General features: G+C 43.8%; 1 protein-coding gene across 2 annotated transcripts in view; it reads left to right on the top strand.

The window, feature by feature from the left end:
* brf1a (BRF1 general transcription factor IIIB subunit a) overlaps positions 1-14,969 on the top strand; it is a 143,517-nt gene that overhangs the window by 85,237 nt on the left and 43,311 nt on the right. For both annotated transcript variants that reach the window (XM_074661016.1, XM_074661017.1), the window contains exons 13-16: positions 6,231-6,292; positions 7,452-7,533; positions 7,691-7,746; positions 10,625-10,890. In XM_074661016.1, coding sequence (XP_074517117.1) covers positions 6,231-6,292; positions 7,452-7,533; positions 7,691-7,746; positions 10,625-10,890 — 466 coding nt within the window. The remainder of the gene's footprint in view (positions 1-6,230; positions 6,293-7,451; positions 7,534-7,690; positions 7,747-10,624; positions 10,891-14,969) is intronic.

The raw sequence follows: 14,969 nt of genomic DNA, 5'->3' as shown, positions 1-14,969 counted from the left end.
AGAAACATGTCGCCTTGTTATCCTGATGATTTAGACCTCACGTCCCAAAAGTCACCTACATCTAAAGAGTCTAACTTTGTAGAGACGTCCTTTCCTTACATGTCCCCAAAAAGACCAAAACCAACAATGAATTGATCTACTAACAAATATGTTTAATCCAAAGCCCGATCCGTCTTCTTCCTCTGCGCCACAGAGCTCCATTGTAGTCCAAAAACTATTAAACGCACATCAATGAGCCAAACTGTTGTAGCGTTGGGATCCAATGGCCCAACTCATGTTGGAGCCAGATCCCAGTTGGTAAACGACATGAATTCACTAACAAATCTCTGATCGAACTTTTTATCTTTAAACTTTTAAACAGATAAAACTGTGAGTGACTTGACGACCGGCCAACATTCAACTTTTGGGCTGTAGTCTGGTTAAAACTGCTCTTAAGTAAACAATCCCACATACAGTCCTGTAATAGTGCTGTAAGTACTCACTAGAGCATCAAATGTGTATTAATCCGCCACTGAAAATAGTTCCTGACAAATGCACTATTTATTCCTTTAGCTAAAAACTACAGTGACCATCTGTTTTAGGAAATTAGTACTGAGAGACGGACCAACACATAATACAGAACACCACCATCCTTTAATATCTCTTACTTTCTATGTTTGGCTCAATCTCTCACCCACCCTCTCTCCCTCCTCCCTCCATCTCTCCCTCTCTTTTAAATCTCTTGTTCTCTCCCTCCCTCGCCTCGTCTCCTTCACCTGTTAGCGCTCCTTCCTGCAGGGCACATTTTCTCTGTCTCTTTGTGTTTCCCTCTCTGGTATTGGAGAGCCTCTTTCTGCAGTGAAGCATCTTATTCTCTGACCACATCAGACATCAGGCCTGTCGCCGCCTGGCACACAGCGATATGTGTGTGGGGGGGCGGGGGGAGGATTTCTGAAGAGAGAGGTAAATCCTGGGTCAGGTTACCTGTCTGTGAGGACCAGGAGAGAACAGGGCGATAGAGTTAACACCTGGAGGGCACGATGGCGATGCAGACTGCTGCTACGCCGTCCTCCTCTTGTTTCTGAGTCGAGTTATCTTCAGGCCCGGCGGTGTTCGCCAAAAGTAATTGAAGTTGGCATCTTCTCAGACTGCTGCTGAATACGCCGATGTGAGCAAACACGAGTAAACTCTCGACGGCAGACAAAGGAGCTTACAAGACGTAACGAGTGAAGACACCACCTGGAAACGTACCAGTACAGATTCAGTCACGCTAATACTGGTGTTACTCTGTACTGCGGGGCGACGGACTGGGATGTGCAGCGATATTTGGCCCTTTTTTGGGGTCTCAAACCCGTCATCTAGTCGTCATTTCAACAAATTGTGAAGATTTTTAATATCATTAAGGTCAAATTGCAGTTTGCAGCAAAACATTGTTTTCATTATCGATTAATCGGAAGATTATTTTCTTAATAAATTGATTGTTTTGCGACAGAGAAAAGCAGCAAATCTGAACTGAGCTGGAGCTGAAGATGTTTGCTGATAAATTGATTGATTAATTAAGTAATTGTTTACCTCGATTAGTTTCTCTTCATGCAGATTTGATTCCATATTACCAGTCACTTTGAGTTCAACCTAATTGGTCAAATTCAGCACAGATTGGCTATCTTTTGATGCTAACAAATCTGTTTTGGAACCGTTAAGCCACCGAAACGTGAACAGCTGTAAAATCGCTCTGCGCTGGCTGTGCCATTGTTTTCCTATAGTGAGAGCGGTGCCGCCGACAAAAAAATTGCGAAATTGAGTGCTTCACTCAAAGTTAATATTATTTCCACTTTGACCTTGGATGCCTTTTGACCTTTCAAAGCGCAACCAATGAGAACAGCTACAGCTGTTGTTGTTGCCTAGAAAAGGTGAATGGCGTTCCTCTTTTTGGTGACTTTTACCTGCTGCGGTTGAGTGAAGAACAAATGTCTTATCATGTGAAGACGGTTTAAGTCTTTCCTCTCTTTTTCTTATTAGCAACAAACAGCGTAAAACACATTCAGGTAGCAGCTTCTGTTGAAATGGCAAACATTGTCAGGTGCAGATTACGTAGATTAGCACTCGCTAATTAGCATTAATTCTGTGAGGAATTTAACAACAGGTCAAAATGATACTTTGCTTTTAATCCACATTTTAAAAGTCATGCGTCAGTGTTTTAACGGAGAGGAACAGGAAGCTCAGATTTCTAAAAAGCTGCATCATTGAGACACCACTATTGCAAGTGAGATTGTTTTTGTAATTTGGATGAACTGACCCACGATGAGTAGGGGTTTGTCGGATGCAGTTTGTAATCACAACATTCAAGGTTAGCCCCTTTTCCCCAGCGGGTGAAAGCCAACCCCAGATTCACTCTTGTTTTGGATGGAGCTTTGTCCACATGGCTTTTTGCCTTGCTGGCACCTTGTCGCTACAGTTTTCTTAGAAGACGGCGCCAGGGATGTCATGGTGAGGAGATTTTCCCACCGGTTAATTAACTTGTGACGACACATTTTACATGAAAAGATGAGGCTCGATATCTGTAGGGCGCCTTCTTTGTTTTTTAACGTCGGATGGCTGTGTGTCTGACCTCTCCGGTCCAGCTTTCGCTGCGGGGCTGCAGGTTTCCATGTGGCGCCGCGGCGACCGCTCAATCCTCCACACGGCTTCATACCAAAAGTTTACAGATTGCCTCATTAACGTTATGGTTCCCTTATAGCATTGAGTTTAAATCCAAAATATTGCCATATAGGTGCTTTTACTTTTCGCTTTGACACCGCCCACGATCCTCCGCCATCCTCTCGTCTGTCAACACACTCTCGCCCCGTGTGTGAAGTCTGACTCCTGCTACTCTGTCCTGAGACACTTTCAGTTTCTAATTGTAGTGTCCATCCACCGACTAAGTATTGATAACAAAGCAATAGATAACAAGATTAAAAAGCAAGACGACAGGAGCAAGTAATGTAATAGTTGTATGCCCGAACACCTTGCAACACAGGTAACACTGACTCCCGCGGTAAGCCTAGTTGACGCCCAGAAACGCCCCCGAAACAGCAACATAATAAAGTCCCTGCAGACAGCTGCAGGGTCTCTGCAGATACAGACACCACCACACACTTCTACTGGGTCAGAAGGGATTATCTTTTCTTTAAGTTCAGTAAAAGACAGATGAATATTCATAATTAATAGTCCAGATCTCAGCCACCGTCTCTCCCATCACCTCCTTCTCCCTCCATCACTTCGTCTGTTTTTTAGAAATATTGAATTCCCTCAGAGAGCTCTCTCTCCTGGAGGATGGATCCTCTCCTCTCTCCTCCTCCCTCAGTACGAGGTTAGAGATGTGTGCCGGAGGGATTTACTGTTGGAAAGCAGAAGAAGCTCCTCAGACAAGAAGAAAAACCATGTTTGGGGAATCCTGTGTTTCTTTCTGTATTGATATGCAGGCAGAGCTGCTGCATCTGTGAGCTGCTGCCAAAAGACCTCAGGCTTCTCCTGTCAGCCCGGACAGGAGGAGGAAACCAGTTTCTCACCGCGTTCGAGGTCAGCAGAGAGGTGATCTCTGTTTTTCCTTCAGGACTCAGAAGTTTTCTGGATGTGCTGCAAGTCTTGGCCACTTTTTTATCCTGCTAATGAGATGATGTAATCCGCTTCTTCTTCTTCTTCTTACTCCGAGTGACGCAAAGTGTTGTTGGCCTTCAGCTGCTTCCACTGATGAAGGCCAGACGGCTGCAGATATTTCTGTTTAATGAGGAGACGTCTTATTTAGTGCAGCCCTCACCCGTCATAGATCTACTGTTTGTGCAGCATAATCTGAAGTCTCTATTTCTAAAAGGAGAAACCTCTGTTGTTGCACTCTGATATCCACAGTTCAAAAAATGTGTCTACAGACTTTCAAATAGAATCAAAAAAATTTCGATTTCCTTCCTTTTCTCTTCACCTTTTGTCAGGTTTTCATTGTGGAGAGGGATTTGTTCACCTGCCAGGACACTGAATGAGTGGTAAAGTATGTTCAGACGTTCAATCGAAACTGATGATAAACTCACAAAAATAAATCTATGTGCAGGTCGTCTCCACGGCGTGTTAGAAGTCAGCTTTGTTGCCCTGCTCATTCTGTATTTCTGTGAAGGTGTCATCTCTTTCTCTACAAAACAAAAACTGAACATCTGATTCTTTTTTAAATATAAAACCATTATATTTTCTCTCTGTTTTGGCGCTCTGTCCTCACTAAACCAACGTTTATCTCACAAGAAACTAAGCTTTTCCAAAACTTCCTCTTCAGTCTTCAGAGTGTATAAATGTATATATATGAATTATGTCCAAATTTAAGTAAAAAAAAAGTCAAAATTTTGACATAGTAAGCCAAAGTTCTGAGACATTGAGTCAAATTTGTGACTTTTTCCAGTCAGAATAATGACCTTTCATATCAAAATATGATATACTCAGTAAGAATTATCATAGAAACTTAAACTTTGGGAGTCAAACTTAAGAGATACAAGTCAAAGTTATGAATCTTTAATGTCAAAATTAGGATATTTTCATTTTTCAAGTCACAATTTTGAGATATTTTGTCACATTTATGACTTTTTATGGGAATTAAGTCCAGATTTTAAGTAAAAAAAAAAAAAAAAATGACATAGTAAGTCAAACTTATTGATATTTAGTCAAATTTATGACTTTTTAAGTAATAATTAATTCCAATTTAGCAATAAAATGAAGTTCTATTCCTATTTTAGGGTGGATTTTTTCATTAATTGTGAACGTTATTCAGGATGTGCTTCTGTACACTAACAGGAAGGGGATTTTTTGGAGGTGTTGTTATTTCTAGGTTACTATGCAACGGTTTTATTGCTCCGGCCCACTTGACATCAAATTTGACTTTCATTTAAAAAATTAAATCAAATAAAATACATATTTCAGCTTTACCTTCCTGACAGCCGGTATAAGATTATTCCTCTACACGCTCACCAAGAACTATTTTCTGGGTTTGATCAAATTAGCGAGTGTAGATATATCAAAGCCGGGCTGAATAATAAGTCGGTAATTGCTCCCTCCCTCCCTCCTCTCTCTCTCCGGGGTTGGACCGGTGTTATCAGCTCTTCGTCTCGCTGCCTCCCGGAGCTGCCAATCTCTCCCAGGGCTTGTCTCCATCTTATCTCCCCCCCTCACACTTCACGGAGAGGAAGCTCTTGGAGGGCTGGGCCCGCCAGATAGCGGCTGACCTGTCTCTTCCCCTCTGGAGCGCCGGCTTTTTTTTTTTTTTTTTTAAGGAAGCTGCTAACTGAACTCGAATGGCTGACTAGATTATCCCCCTCGGCTGTGGGAGAACACACCCTTTACTGTCTCAGGGTGTTTTCCTCCCTCCCTCCCTCCCCCGCCGCCTGTGCACCTGTCTCTCCTTAATGAAGCGGGAAAAGCTGCCGGTGGACTCAGGTGGCGCGTCTTTGAAGCTGCCGCCCTGTTGGGGGGTTTGAACTCGAGGAAGGAGGGCCCCTTGTGAACGTGTCAAAGGCAGAAAGCTGACAGAAGTTAAATGACTCCCGTAAACCTGCCGCTTGCCGCCTCTTTAAAAACATCTCTCTCCATCTTTCGCTGCTTTGATTGACTGTGTGATGTCTGCAGGCAGCCGGAGAAAGAGTTGCACTCTGTTCCCAAACAGCTAATCAAGGTGGCGGATCTTTGGAGTGAAAGCTGTTGAATTTCTACTGATGGTTTTCTTCTACTCCTTTTTTTGTTTCCTTTTTATCAAAGTCAATCACATTTTCTTTGAACCTTTTCTCCTTCCTAACCGTGTGCACACACCTGGGGGATTGCTCTTTCTTGTATCACCGCATTAAAAATGTCTGTTGTTTGCTATCAGCTCCATCGCAGGTAGAAGCGAGAGCCGGTGTGAAAAATGCAAATTTTGCCAGTTCAGCATCTCCCTGTTTAAAAAAATAATAAAGCGCGCTGCAATCTAGGAAGCGTATCGTAATTGAAAAGAAAGCGTGGTTAAGGTGGATCCGCTGGAACGCCAGTTAAGCCTATTAACGTCTTATCAGAAGTCACAGTGAGGTTTTATTTGCTGATTAACCCTCGATGGAAGATGCTCCACCAGGAAGAGATGCTTTTGGTTAGATTCTTCCTCCAGCTGCTGTTTCCTGTTCCAGCCCTCTGGGACGTAGAAGCTGCCGTGAAAATGTGCGTTACTGCAAATATTCTGAGTGTGTCCGTTGTGGTTTATGTCTGTGTGACAGATGGTGCTGCTGACAGCGGGGAGCTGGACCTGAGTGGGATCGATGACACCGAGATAGAGCTGGTATGTACCTGCTGCTGACTGACATCCAGTGCATCCCTATTCATCATATACGCACTTTATACAACATCACATCTGTGTCATGCTATGTTCACCTCATATTCACCTCTAACTGCGCGGTCATTCAAATTTCCTCTTTGCCTTGCCATTTTATTTTTTTTTAAACTTGACCTCACTGTATAAAATGACCTTGTGGTGACCTCTAGGATAATCACAGCCTCATGAAACTTTACAGTCACAAACTGGAGACCTAGAGCATTCAGAGGATGGATGGATCAGACTAGAGACCTAGAGCATTCAGAGGATGGATGGATCAGACTAGAGACCTAGAGCATTCAGAGGATTGATGGATCAAACTAGAGACCTAGAGCATTCAGAGGATGGATGGATCAGACTAGAGACCTAGAGCATTCAGAGGATGGATGGATCAGACTAGAGACCTAGAGCATTCAGAGGATGGATGGATCAAACTAGAGACCTAGAGCATTCAGAGGATGGATGGATCAGACTAGAGACCTAGAGCATTCAGAGGATGGATAGATCAAACTAGAGACCTAGAGTATTCAGAGGATGGATGGATCAGACTAGAGACCTAGAGCATTCAGAGGATGGATAGATCAAACTAGAGACCTAGAGCATTCAGAGGATGGATGGATCAGACTAGAGACCTAGAGCATTCAGAGGATGGATGGATCAAACTAGAGACCTAGAGCATTCAGAGGATGGATGGATCAGACTAGAGACCTAGAGCATTCAGAGGATGGATGGATCAAGCTAGAGACCTAGAGCATTCAGAGGATGGATGGATCAAACTAGAGACCTAGAGCATTCAGAGGATGGATGGATCAAGCTAGAGACCTAGAGCATTCAGAGGATGGATGGATCAAGCTAGAGACCTAGAGCATTCAGAGGATGGATGGATCAGACTAGAGACCTAGAGCATTCAGAGGATGGATGGATCAAACTAAAAAAGACAAAAACGGGTCTATTATGCGTCTCTGAGGGTTAATGTAAGTACCGGTAATCAACTGGTGAAAGTGTCATGGTCATTGCTTTATGATACAGGCACTTACAGTGGAAAGACAATCTTAGATTAAGAGATAAAGGATTTGACACGAAAGCACCAGTAATGTGATCCAGTTGTTGTTCTCCTTCTCTGCAGTATCTGCTGAGTGACACAGAAATCAAAGTGAAGACGGCGCTGTGGATGGCAGAAAACTCCGACTACCTCAAAGAGCAGAAAGGTACTTTTTATTTGTCTGCAGTGGCTCAGTCGTTCCAACGCTCTCAGTATTTCATCAACCGTTAAACCTCCAACTGAACCGACCAGCGTTTGTGATTTCCCACCGCGTCGTGTTGATGTTGTTGTCTCAGGGTTTGTTTTCTTGTCTCTGCTTTCAGAAAAGGAAGCAAAGATAGCGAAGGAGAGGGCGCTCGGGATCTACAAAGAAAAGAAGGTAACGGCGTTCAGGTTTAGAAACTTTTAAGATAAGTAGGAGAGGCAGGTTGTCGGAGCTCGGCACAGACGGGAAGATGACTGTGTGGCAGAGCGATGGTCAGACACTCAGAGGTGGTCTCAAAATGTTCAAATGGACTTAGAACATTTACATGTACAGATTGTAACGTAACTTAAAACCGAGACCTTACACGACTTTCTCGGTTACCTTTAACAAACTCTAGTCTGATTTCTATGCAAGGAAACTGTTTGCACATATTTACTGTCATTTTTGGGATATTTTTCAGACAATTTTCACACATTTGCAGGGACTTGAACCGGCGACCCTCCGGTTTCCAAGCCAAGTCCTCACAGACTGAGCTACTGCTGGTTCATATTTTATATAGTCATCTTAAAGGGACTATTTGTAACTTTCAGAAATGCTTCTTAACAGCGACACCTGTGGCCGTGAAATCAACGAAAGTCAGCGTCGGGCTCGTGCTTGCTCGCTCTAAATAGACATGAACGAGCATCGCTCAAAACAGTGAGGCGACACACGTCAGCTAAAAGCACAATATCACTATATTTCAGCTGCTCAGCAGTAATGTTAGCTGACCAGACGAAGGTCTCTCCATGAATCAATGCTGATCGGCCTCCGACGTTGCTGCTTTCTCAAGAACCGCTCGTCCAAACGATTCCCCACCGCGCCGAGCGACGGAGAGGAAGCTGTACCCAGCATGCCATTCGCCGGTGTAACAGTTAATAGGGGTCCCCTCTCAATACACTACCAATAAATACATCCCGTAGCTCTAACACTGCGCCTCCTTGGGTCCTCAGCAGAACATCCGCTGAGTGTGAAGTTGATCAGATGAACGGTTGATGAGAAAACAGACAGAGGCTCCCTCCATTTTTTAGTTAGATGACAGGAAACAAGAGGAGGATGACATGCATCAAAGGTCATTCCCGAACTTGAACTGTCTCAAATACATCGTCAGTATTCTGAACCCCTCGGCCACAAGGATGCCCCCCCCCCCACCGGATGAGATGTTTTCACGTGTTAAGATTTGACTCTCTGAGCTGCCCAGTCGGGCTGTAATCTGCTCAGAGAGAACGCCTCTAGGCCTCAACTAAAGATTATTCTTCTAAATAATATCAGGAAATAGTAAAACTATGCCCGTCACAAACCCCCAGAACCCGAGGTGGTCCTCTTATTGCTCGTTTTGTCCAAAACCCAAAGATATTCAGATTACAGCGACATAAAGCAGAACGTTTGCAAAGCTGCAACCAGAGAATGATCGGATTAATTCACACTACAAGTCTAAAATAACATCTGTGAGTCGACAGACACTTGTGTAGTCAGAGGGACACTGTGAGACAGATACAGATAGGTGATTGGATGGACTAAACGCAGACAGACAGGCAGTGAAACTGGGTCCCTCTCAGATCCCATTACTGGTTTTGGCTCGGGCCCTTTGTTAGCCCCAACATCTGTTCACTGGTTCTAACTAGCTGGATTAACTGGATCTAATGAGACATGCAGCCTCCTGACAGCTCTGATCCAACACCGTCATTTCACTGACAAATGAGTGAATACATGAATAAAATGGAGGACGGTCTCGTTGCGTGTATGCATGACAAAGAGAGCGTCCTTTCATAACACTTGACATCCGGAGTTGATTAGCTGCTGTTGGCGACGGATCAACTCACCGTCAGTGAGGGGTTTTAAGGTAAACTACCCGAAAGTTGTGGGATATAAAACCACGTCCTTGTTGCATGAAATGTGTTTAAAAGTTGATGTTTTCAGTGAAGAGAAACTCAGCTGATCTGTGTAGTGATAATTTGGAGTGAGGGTCAAGGTGAATGTGGGATAACTGGAACTGGGTGATAACCCCAATCTGGCGTCCTAATTGAGATAAATGGCCGATTACAGAAATGTGTTCAGCTGTCCGTTTGCTTTGCTGATGACGTTCCTCTCGCAAATCTTCCCCATCTGCGACCTAATTGGTTTAATAGGAAGACAAAATATTCCCAGACAGCCTCTGACCCTCGTCAGCCGGGTGGAATTGGAGTAAATTTAGTAAAGTTAGATCGACTACAAGGTCTTAATCATGACTGGTTTAAAAATGTGGCGCTGCAGTCACAGCCAGGGCAAAAGCTTCAATATGAACCCACAGGAAGAGTAGTTGTTGCTGAGGTAACAACTAAAGGGAGTCATATAAACAACAACTTTTAATATTTGTAAATGTTGTGGTACCATTAACACCGTTATTAGCCACGCTAGCTGCACAGCTTTGGGGATGTCAAGGTCACCTTACCTTTTGGTCCAAACTGAAATATCTCAACAACTGTTGGATGGATTGCCATGAAATGTTGTACAGACATTCATGTCCTAATGAGGATGAATCCTAAATACTAATCCTGCTAAACATCAGCGTATTAGCATGTTGATATTAGCATTTAGCGCAAAGTATAGCCTCAGCAGTGGAGGAAATTAACCTTCAAACTTTAACCTTCAAAACAGATGCTGTTGCAAAGCTGAATGATTTATGATTAGGAGGTACTAGATATTCTCTTTAAATATATGAACCATTGATCACTTACTGTATACAGATGGTTTCATGCATCCATTTGCTCGGAAAGCTAAGCTAAAGCTTATTCCTCAAGTGCAGAAGAACGTTGCCAAAATGTCAGTCTCATAAGTCTGTTGTTCTTACACCTGTTTTCCATCAAAGTTTGTTTTCTATCAAAGTTTATGATAATGTCTTGAGAAATAGAGCACACCTCCCCTCCAAATGTTGCCATTAACTCACTTTTAAATCACTTGTTTTGCTCATTATGATGCAGGTTTTCTTTATTGACAACAGCTCATTTCTACTTTGGTTTGGTTCTTTTCCCGACAGCCCAGAGGACCCACGAGGAAGCACCCCCCGATCCGAGCCAACACCGCAGACGAGGCCATCGAGATGATGCTGGAGCAGAAGAAGATCTCCTCCAAGATCAACTACGACGTTCTGAAGGACCTCAACATCAAGCCCGGCGCCAGCCCGGCTCGCCAAGCCGAGTCCCCGAAGAGGGAACCGTCTGCCGCCAAACTGACCGGACGCTACCGCAAACCTGTTCGAGCTCCGCTCAGCCTCAGCACGCCGCTCAGCACCCTGGGAAAAAGGTTGGTGGACGGCATGTTTTATACTTGTGAGCAGGTTTGATCAGGTGTTTTTACCTGGTTTCTTAAGTTTATTCAGATTACTGTAAGAACAGAGAGATGCAGACACAGCCTTCTTCTTTCTCACTTTACCTCAACTGAAATAGCTCTGTCTGTCTTCAATGATAAAATCACTACCGATGTATTTCTGTATATGAACAACATGCCGGAAGTCATTCTGGGAAATGTAGGAAACTAACTGAAGTCAAAGAGGACAAATCAGGGTTCAGGGAAAGTGACTCCTCTGGGTGCTAAAAGAAGTCTGATTCTATAGAAGTCTATGAGGACATGAGTCTACTTCTCTCTTGATTTATGACCTCAGTAAACATTGTAAACATGAGTTTATGGTCTCAATCTCTAGTTTCAAGTCTTCTTCAATACAGCATGATGTTCATTTAGTAAATGATGGTCCCATTTAGAGTCAGATAGACCATAAAGCAGGGGATGCTTTAGGGCGGGGCTACCTTGTGATTGACAGGTCGCTACCACGGCGTTGTCCGGTCTGGGAGTTGTCCGTGTTTTCGTCTTAGAGCTTTAACCCTTTCACAGTGTGTTTTCAGTATAACCTTTTGGTCGCCTAAAAATATCTTATTCAGCGTTCGGTTGTATTTAGCTCCACCTTCTAGTGTTACAAAAACCAAGATTGTGGCACACGGGAGAAGTTTGCTTGGAGGGCTTTCTGCCAGAAAGGGTTCATTTTAACCCAAATCATGATCTTTTCCTAAACCTAACCAAGTAGGGTTGTTGCCTAAAAGTAAGGAGATTTCTGGCCCTGAAGTCAAACTCCTCACACGGCGACTTGTCAGTCAGGATTGGGGCGTAGCAATGCGTATCCCTCCCCAGCTCCACCCTCTCGTCTAAATGTGGTCACACAAAATACCGAGATGGCGACGAGCAAAAAGCCTCAAGGCTTCAAATCCGTAGTCCAGTGGTGGACGTTACGGTGACTACACGTCTTGATGGTTTTTGACTATTGGTTGATTAAATCCAGCAGTCAGGACTCTGGAGTCTTGTTTTGGGCTCTTCTTGCACTATGTTTTGACATGTTATGGACTAAATGATTGATTAAAGGAATCATTAGTTGAACATAATATACATCGTCTGCTGCAGAAGGAAATTACCATCCTCTGCTGGTAGTTTTTGACTCGAACTAATAACGGTCTAATCAATCAATCAGCTCATTTTGCTGAGGACATAAAGTTCATATTACAAAGAAAGATCAAATAGATAAAAGATAAAAAGTTTTAAAAATGGGTTATATTATAAAACAGACATTAAAACAACCATCACATGAATTCACCCTTTTCTTGAAGGGGTAAATAAACTTGTATAAGCATGTAGACACAACTCTGATAGACACTACTTTATTAGTATCACCTGTAAAATCTAATGCCAGCCCGTCCTCATTCCCAGGGCGTCAGATACTGACGCTTTGTCACAGTCGTTGGTGTCTGATACCATCGTACAAGGCACACTTTAGTGCCGGTATGAGACTCACCGGGCTTTCCATTAACTACAATGTGAACCCATCCGCTGCAACAGTAAACACTCAGAGAAAGTGCTGTCGTGACGTAGTTTATAGGGCGTGATACACCAAGCCGACGGTCAGACAGTTTGGGGCCGTCGGTAAGCGTCTGTTGGTCAATTTTTTCCAGCGTGTCCCGCATCGCCAGCTCTAGTCTGTCCGTGTTGGAGTTTTTTCAGCCGATGGAGCATGTTAAATCAGCGGTGGAGCTCGTCGGTGAGAGAAATCACTCTGATTGGCTGTTCAGCTTAAACGATATCTTAACAGCGACACGAACATCTGGAATGAAGCTAAGTGGTGAGTGAGAGTGGTGTGAAAATGGTCGGCAAACGGCGCTTTGTTTCATGTACGTATCATAACAACAGCTTGTATATCCGCTGTCCCCGGTCCTCTGGTTTCCCTTTTTGAATGATGAATACAGACTACTGCCACCTGCTGGTGTGGAGAGTTATTTCCTCTCACACAGGCACAGAACGTACGTAGTAGCTGGCCGTCGGCTGTAGTCTTTACGGTGTGTTCGAGTGCAACTTTTTGGCCAAGACAAAGGAGATGTAAGGCGACGCAACTGGTGGCCTTCGTCAACGCTAGTTCTCTGATGTCGGGTTGGTGTTTCTGGGCCTTAAAGAGCGACAGAGACACACCGGGCGGGAAGGTGGAAGGGGAGGTGGATGGGTCCAACTAACACAAGGCTTTCATCCAGGAGACCGCTGTTTGCATCATGTGCGTTATGTTTCACTTTCACTTTACAATCAGCTGTTTGTTTGTGTTTCGTTCTCACAACGTAAAGTCACGTTTTCACTGTACAAACGTAGTCATTTTGTTGTTTCTCCTAAACCTAACTCTAGTGGTTCTGCTGCCTGAACCTAAGCAAGTGTTTTTGTTTAATTCACAACTTTAAGAACGTGTTTAGAGCGACTGAAAAGTGACGCCGAGGAGTCTGACCAAGCGTCAGTATGAGAACGTGTTGCTAACGCACCTGTAAACTTTAATGTGTAAAATAGATGGAGTCAAATCCACTTTTGAAATACTAATTTCTCTCTTTACATCAGCTCTGATGTGAAAGTCTGCCCCATATTGTGATCACATTAAACAGCTCTGATGTATGTCGAGTAAACATGACCTCATAAAGATAACAGCTGTCGTGCTAGCATCTTTAAAAGCTCCTTTTTCCTGCCTATCATCTTCAGATAATTACTATATATGTATTCTTCTCTTGTTAACATTGTTACCTGTAATGCCAACCACCATCCCAGTCCTGATAAACAACACCTCTAAAGTACATGAATCCATATTTAATTGTGTTTGCTCCGTCCCACAAAAGACGGTAAATAATCCTCAATGCAAACAGCAGATGCTGGATTGAATGAAGGCGAGATGGATGGAGAGCCGTTCTTCCGCCGCCACTCGGGGGTCAAACCCACCCATCTTTTCTTTTCTGGCGCGTGGCGGTGGCTTCGCTCCGTAATGATGAGGCGGCAATTCTCCTGTCGCCCGGAATAATCACCTGCGACAGGAGGACAGATGCTCACTTTTGTGTTTTCTTTTTTTTTTGCTTCTCAACTCTTGTGGGATTTTCTCTGCTTCCACCTCCTCTTGCCAGGATTTGTCTCTGGTTGGTGCTCCCCCCTCCGCCCCCCCACACACACTACCACCACCTCCTCTCACGACATGCATTCACAGGGCTGATCCACAGCGAGCCTTTCAGACCACTTTAATGGGTTTTCTGCAGCGAGGAGAAAAGCTGCGGGTTTGTTTGGTGTAGGTGGAAATTGGTTTCCGATGGTTCTGTTTTTAAAGCCCTTTCAGTTAATGTTGGTTTTAGGTGAATCTTTATAGGAGTCCTATAGAAGCAGCTGTTTAGTGATTAAGGGGAACCCCCCCTCACCCCCCACCCCCCTCCCCCTTTTTCCTCCCTCCTCCCTCGTTCTGCGGTTCGTCATCTGGTTGCAGTTTGCTCGGCCTCCTGTCCTGATAATTCACTGTATTTGGTCTCAGACCCACCGAGGAGTTTGATAAGTCTGCTTAGTTTATATTTAGTTCTCATGTATTGCAGTTGGGAGTCTTTTTAGCGCCTCTTCAAGTCAAATATGCTGCTTTATCTGTTCAAAATGTACCTTAAAGGGAGATTCATCAAGTATTTAATCCTCTTATTAACATGGGAGTGGACAAATATGCTGCTTTATGCAAATGTATGTATATATTTATTACTGGAAATCAATGAACAACACAAAACAATGACAGATATTGTCCAGAAACCCTCACAGGTACTGCATTTAGCATAAAACAATATGCTCCAATCATAACATGGCAAACTGCAGCCCAACAGGCAACAACAGCTGTCAGTGTGTCAGTGTGCTGACTTGACTATGACTTGCCCCCAAACTGCATGTGATTGTCATAAAGTGGGCATGTCTGTAAAGGGGAGACTCGTGGGTACCCAGAAAACCCATTTACATTCACATATCTGGAGGTCAGAGGTCAAGGGACACCTTTGAAAATAGACATGACAGTTTTTCCT

This window comes from Sebastes fasciatus, chromosome 15 (genome assembly GCF_043250625.1).
Source record: "Sebastes fasciatus isolate fSebFas1 chromosome 15, fSebFas1.pri, whole genome shotgun sequence".
Classification (NCBI taxonomy): domain Eukaryota; kingdom Metazoa; phylum Chordata; class Actinopteri; order Perciformes; family Sebastidae; genus Sebastes; species Sebastes fasciatus.
Note: the sequence above shows the minus strand (reverse complement) of the source record. Positions and strands in the feature narration are given on the sequence as shown.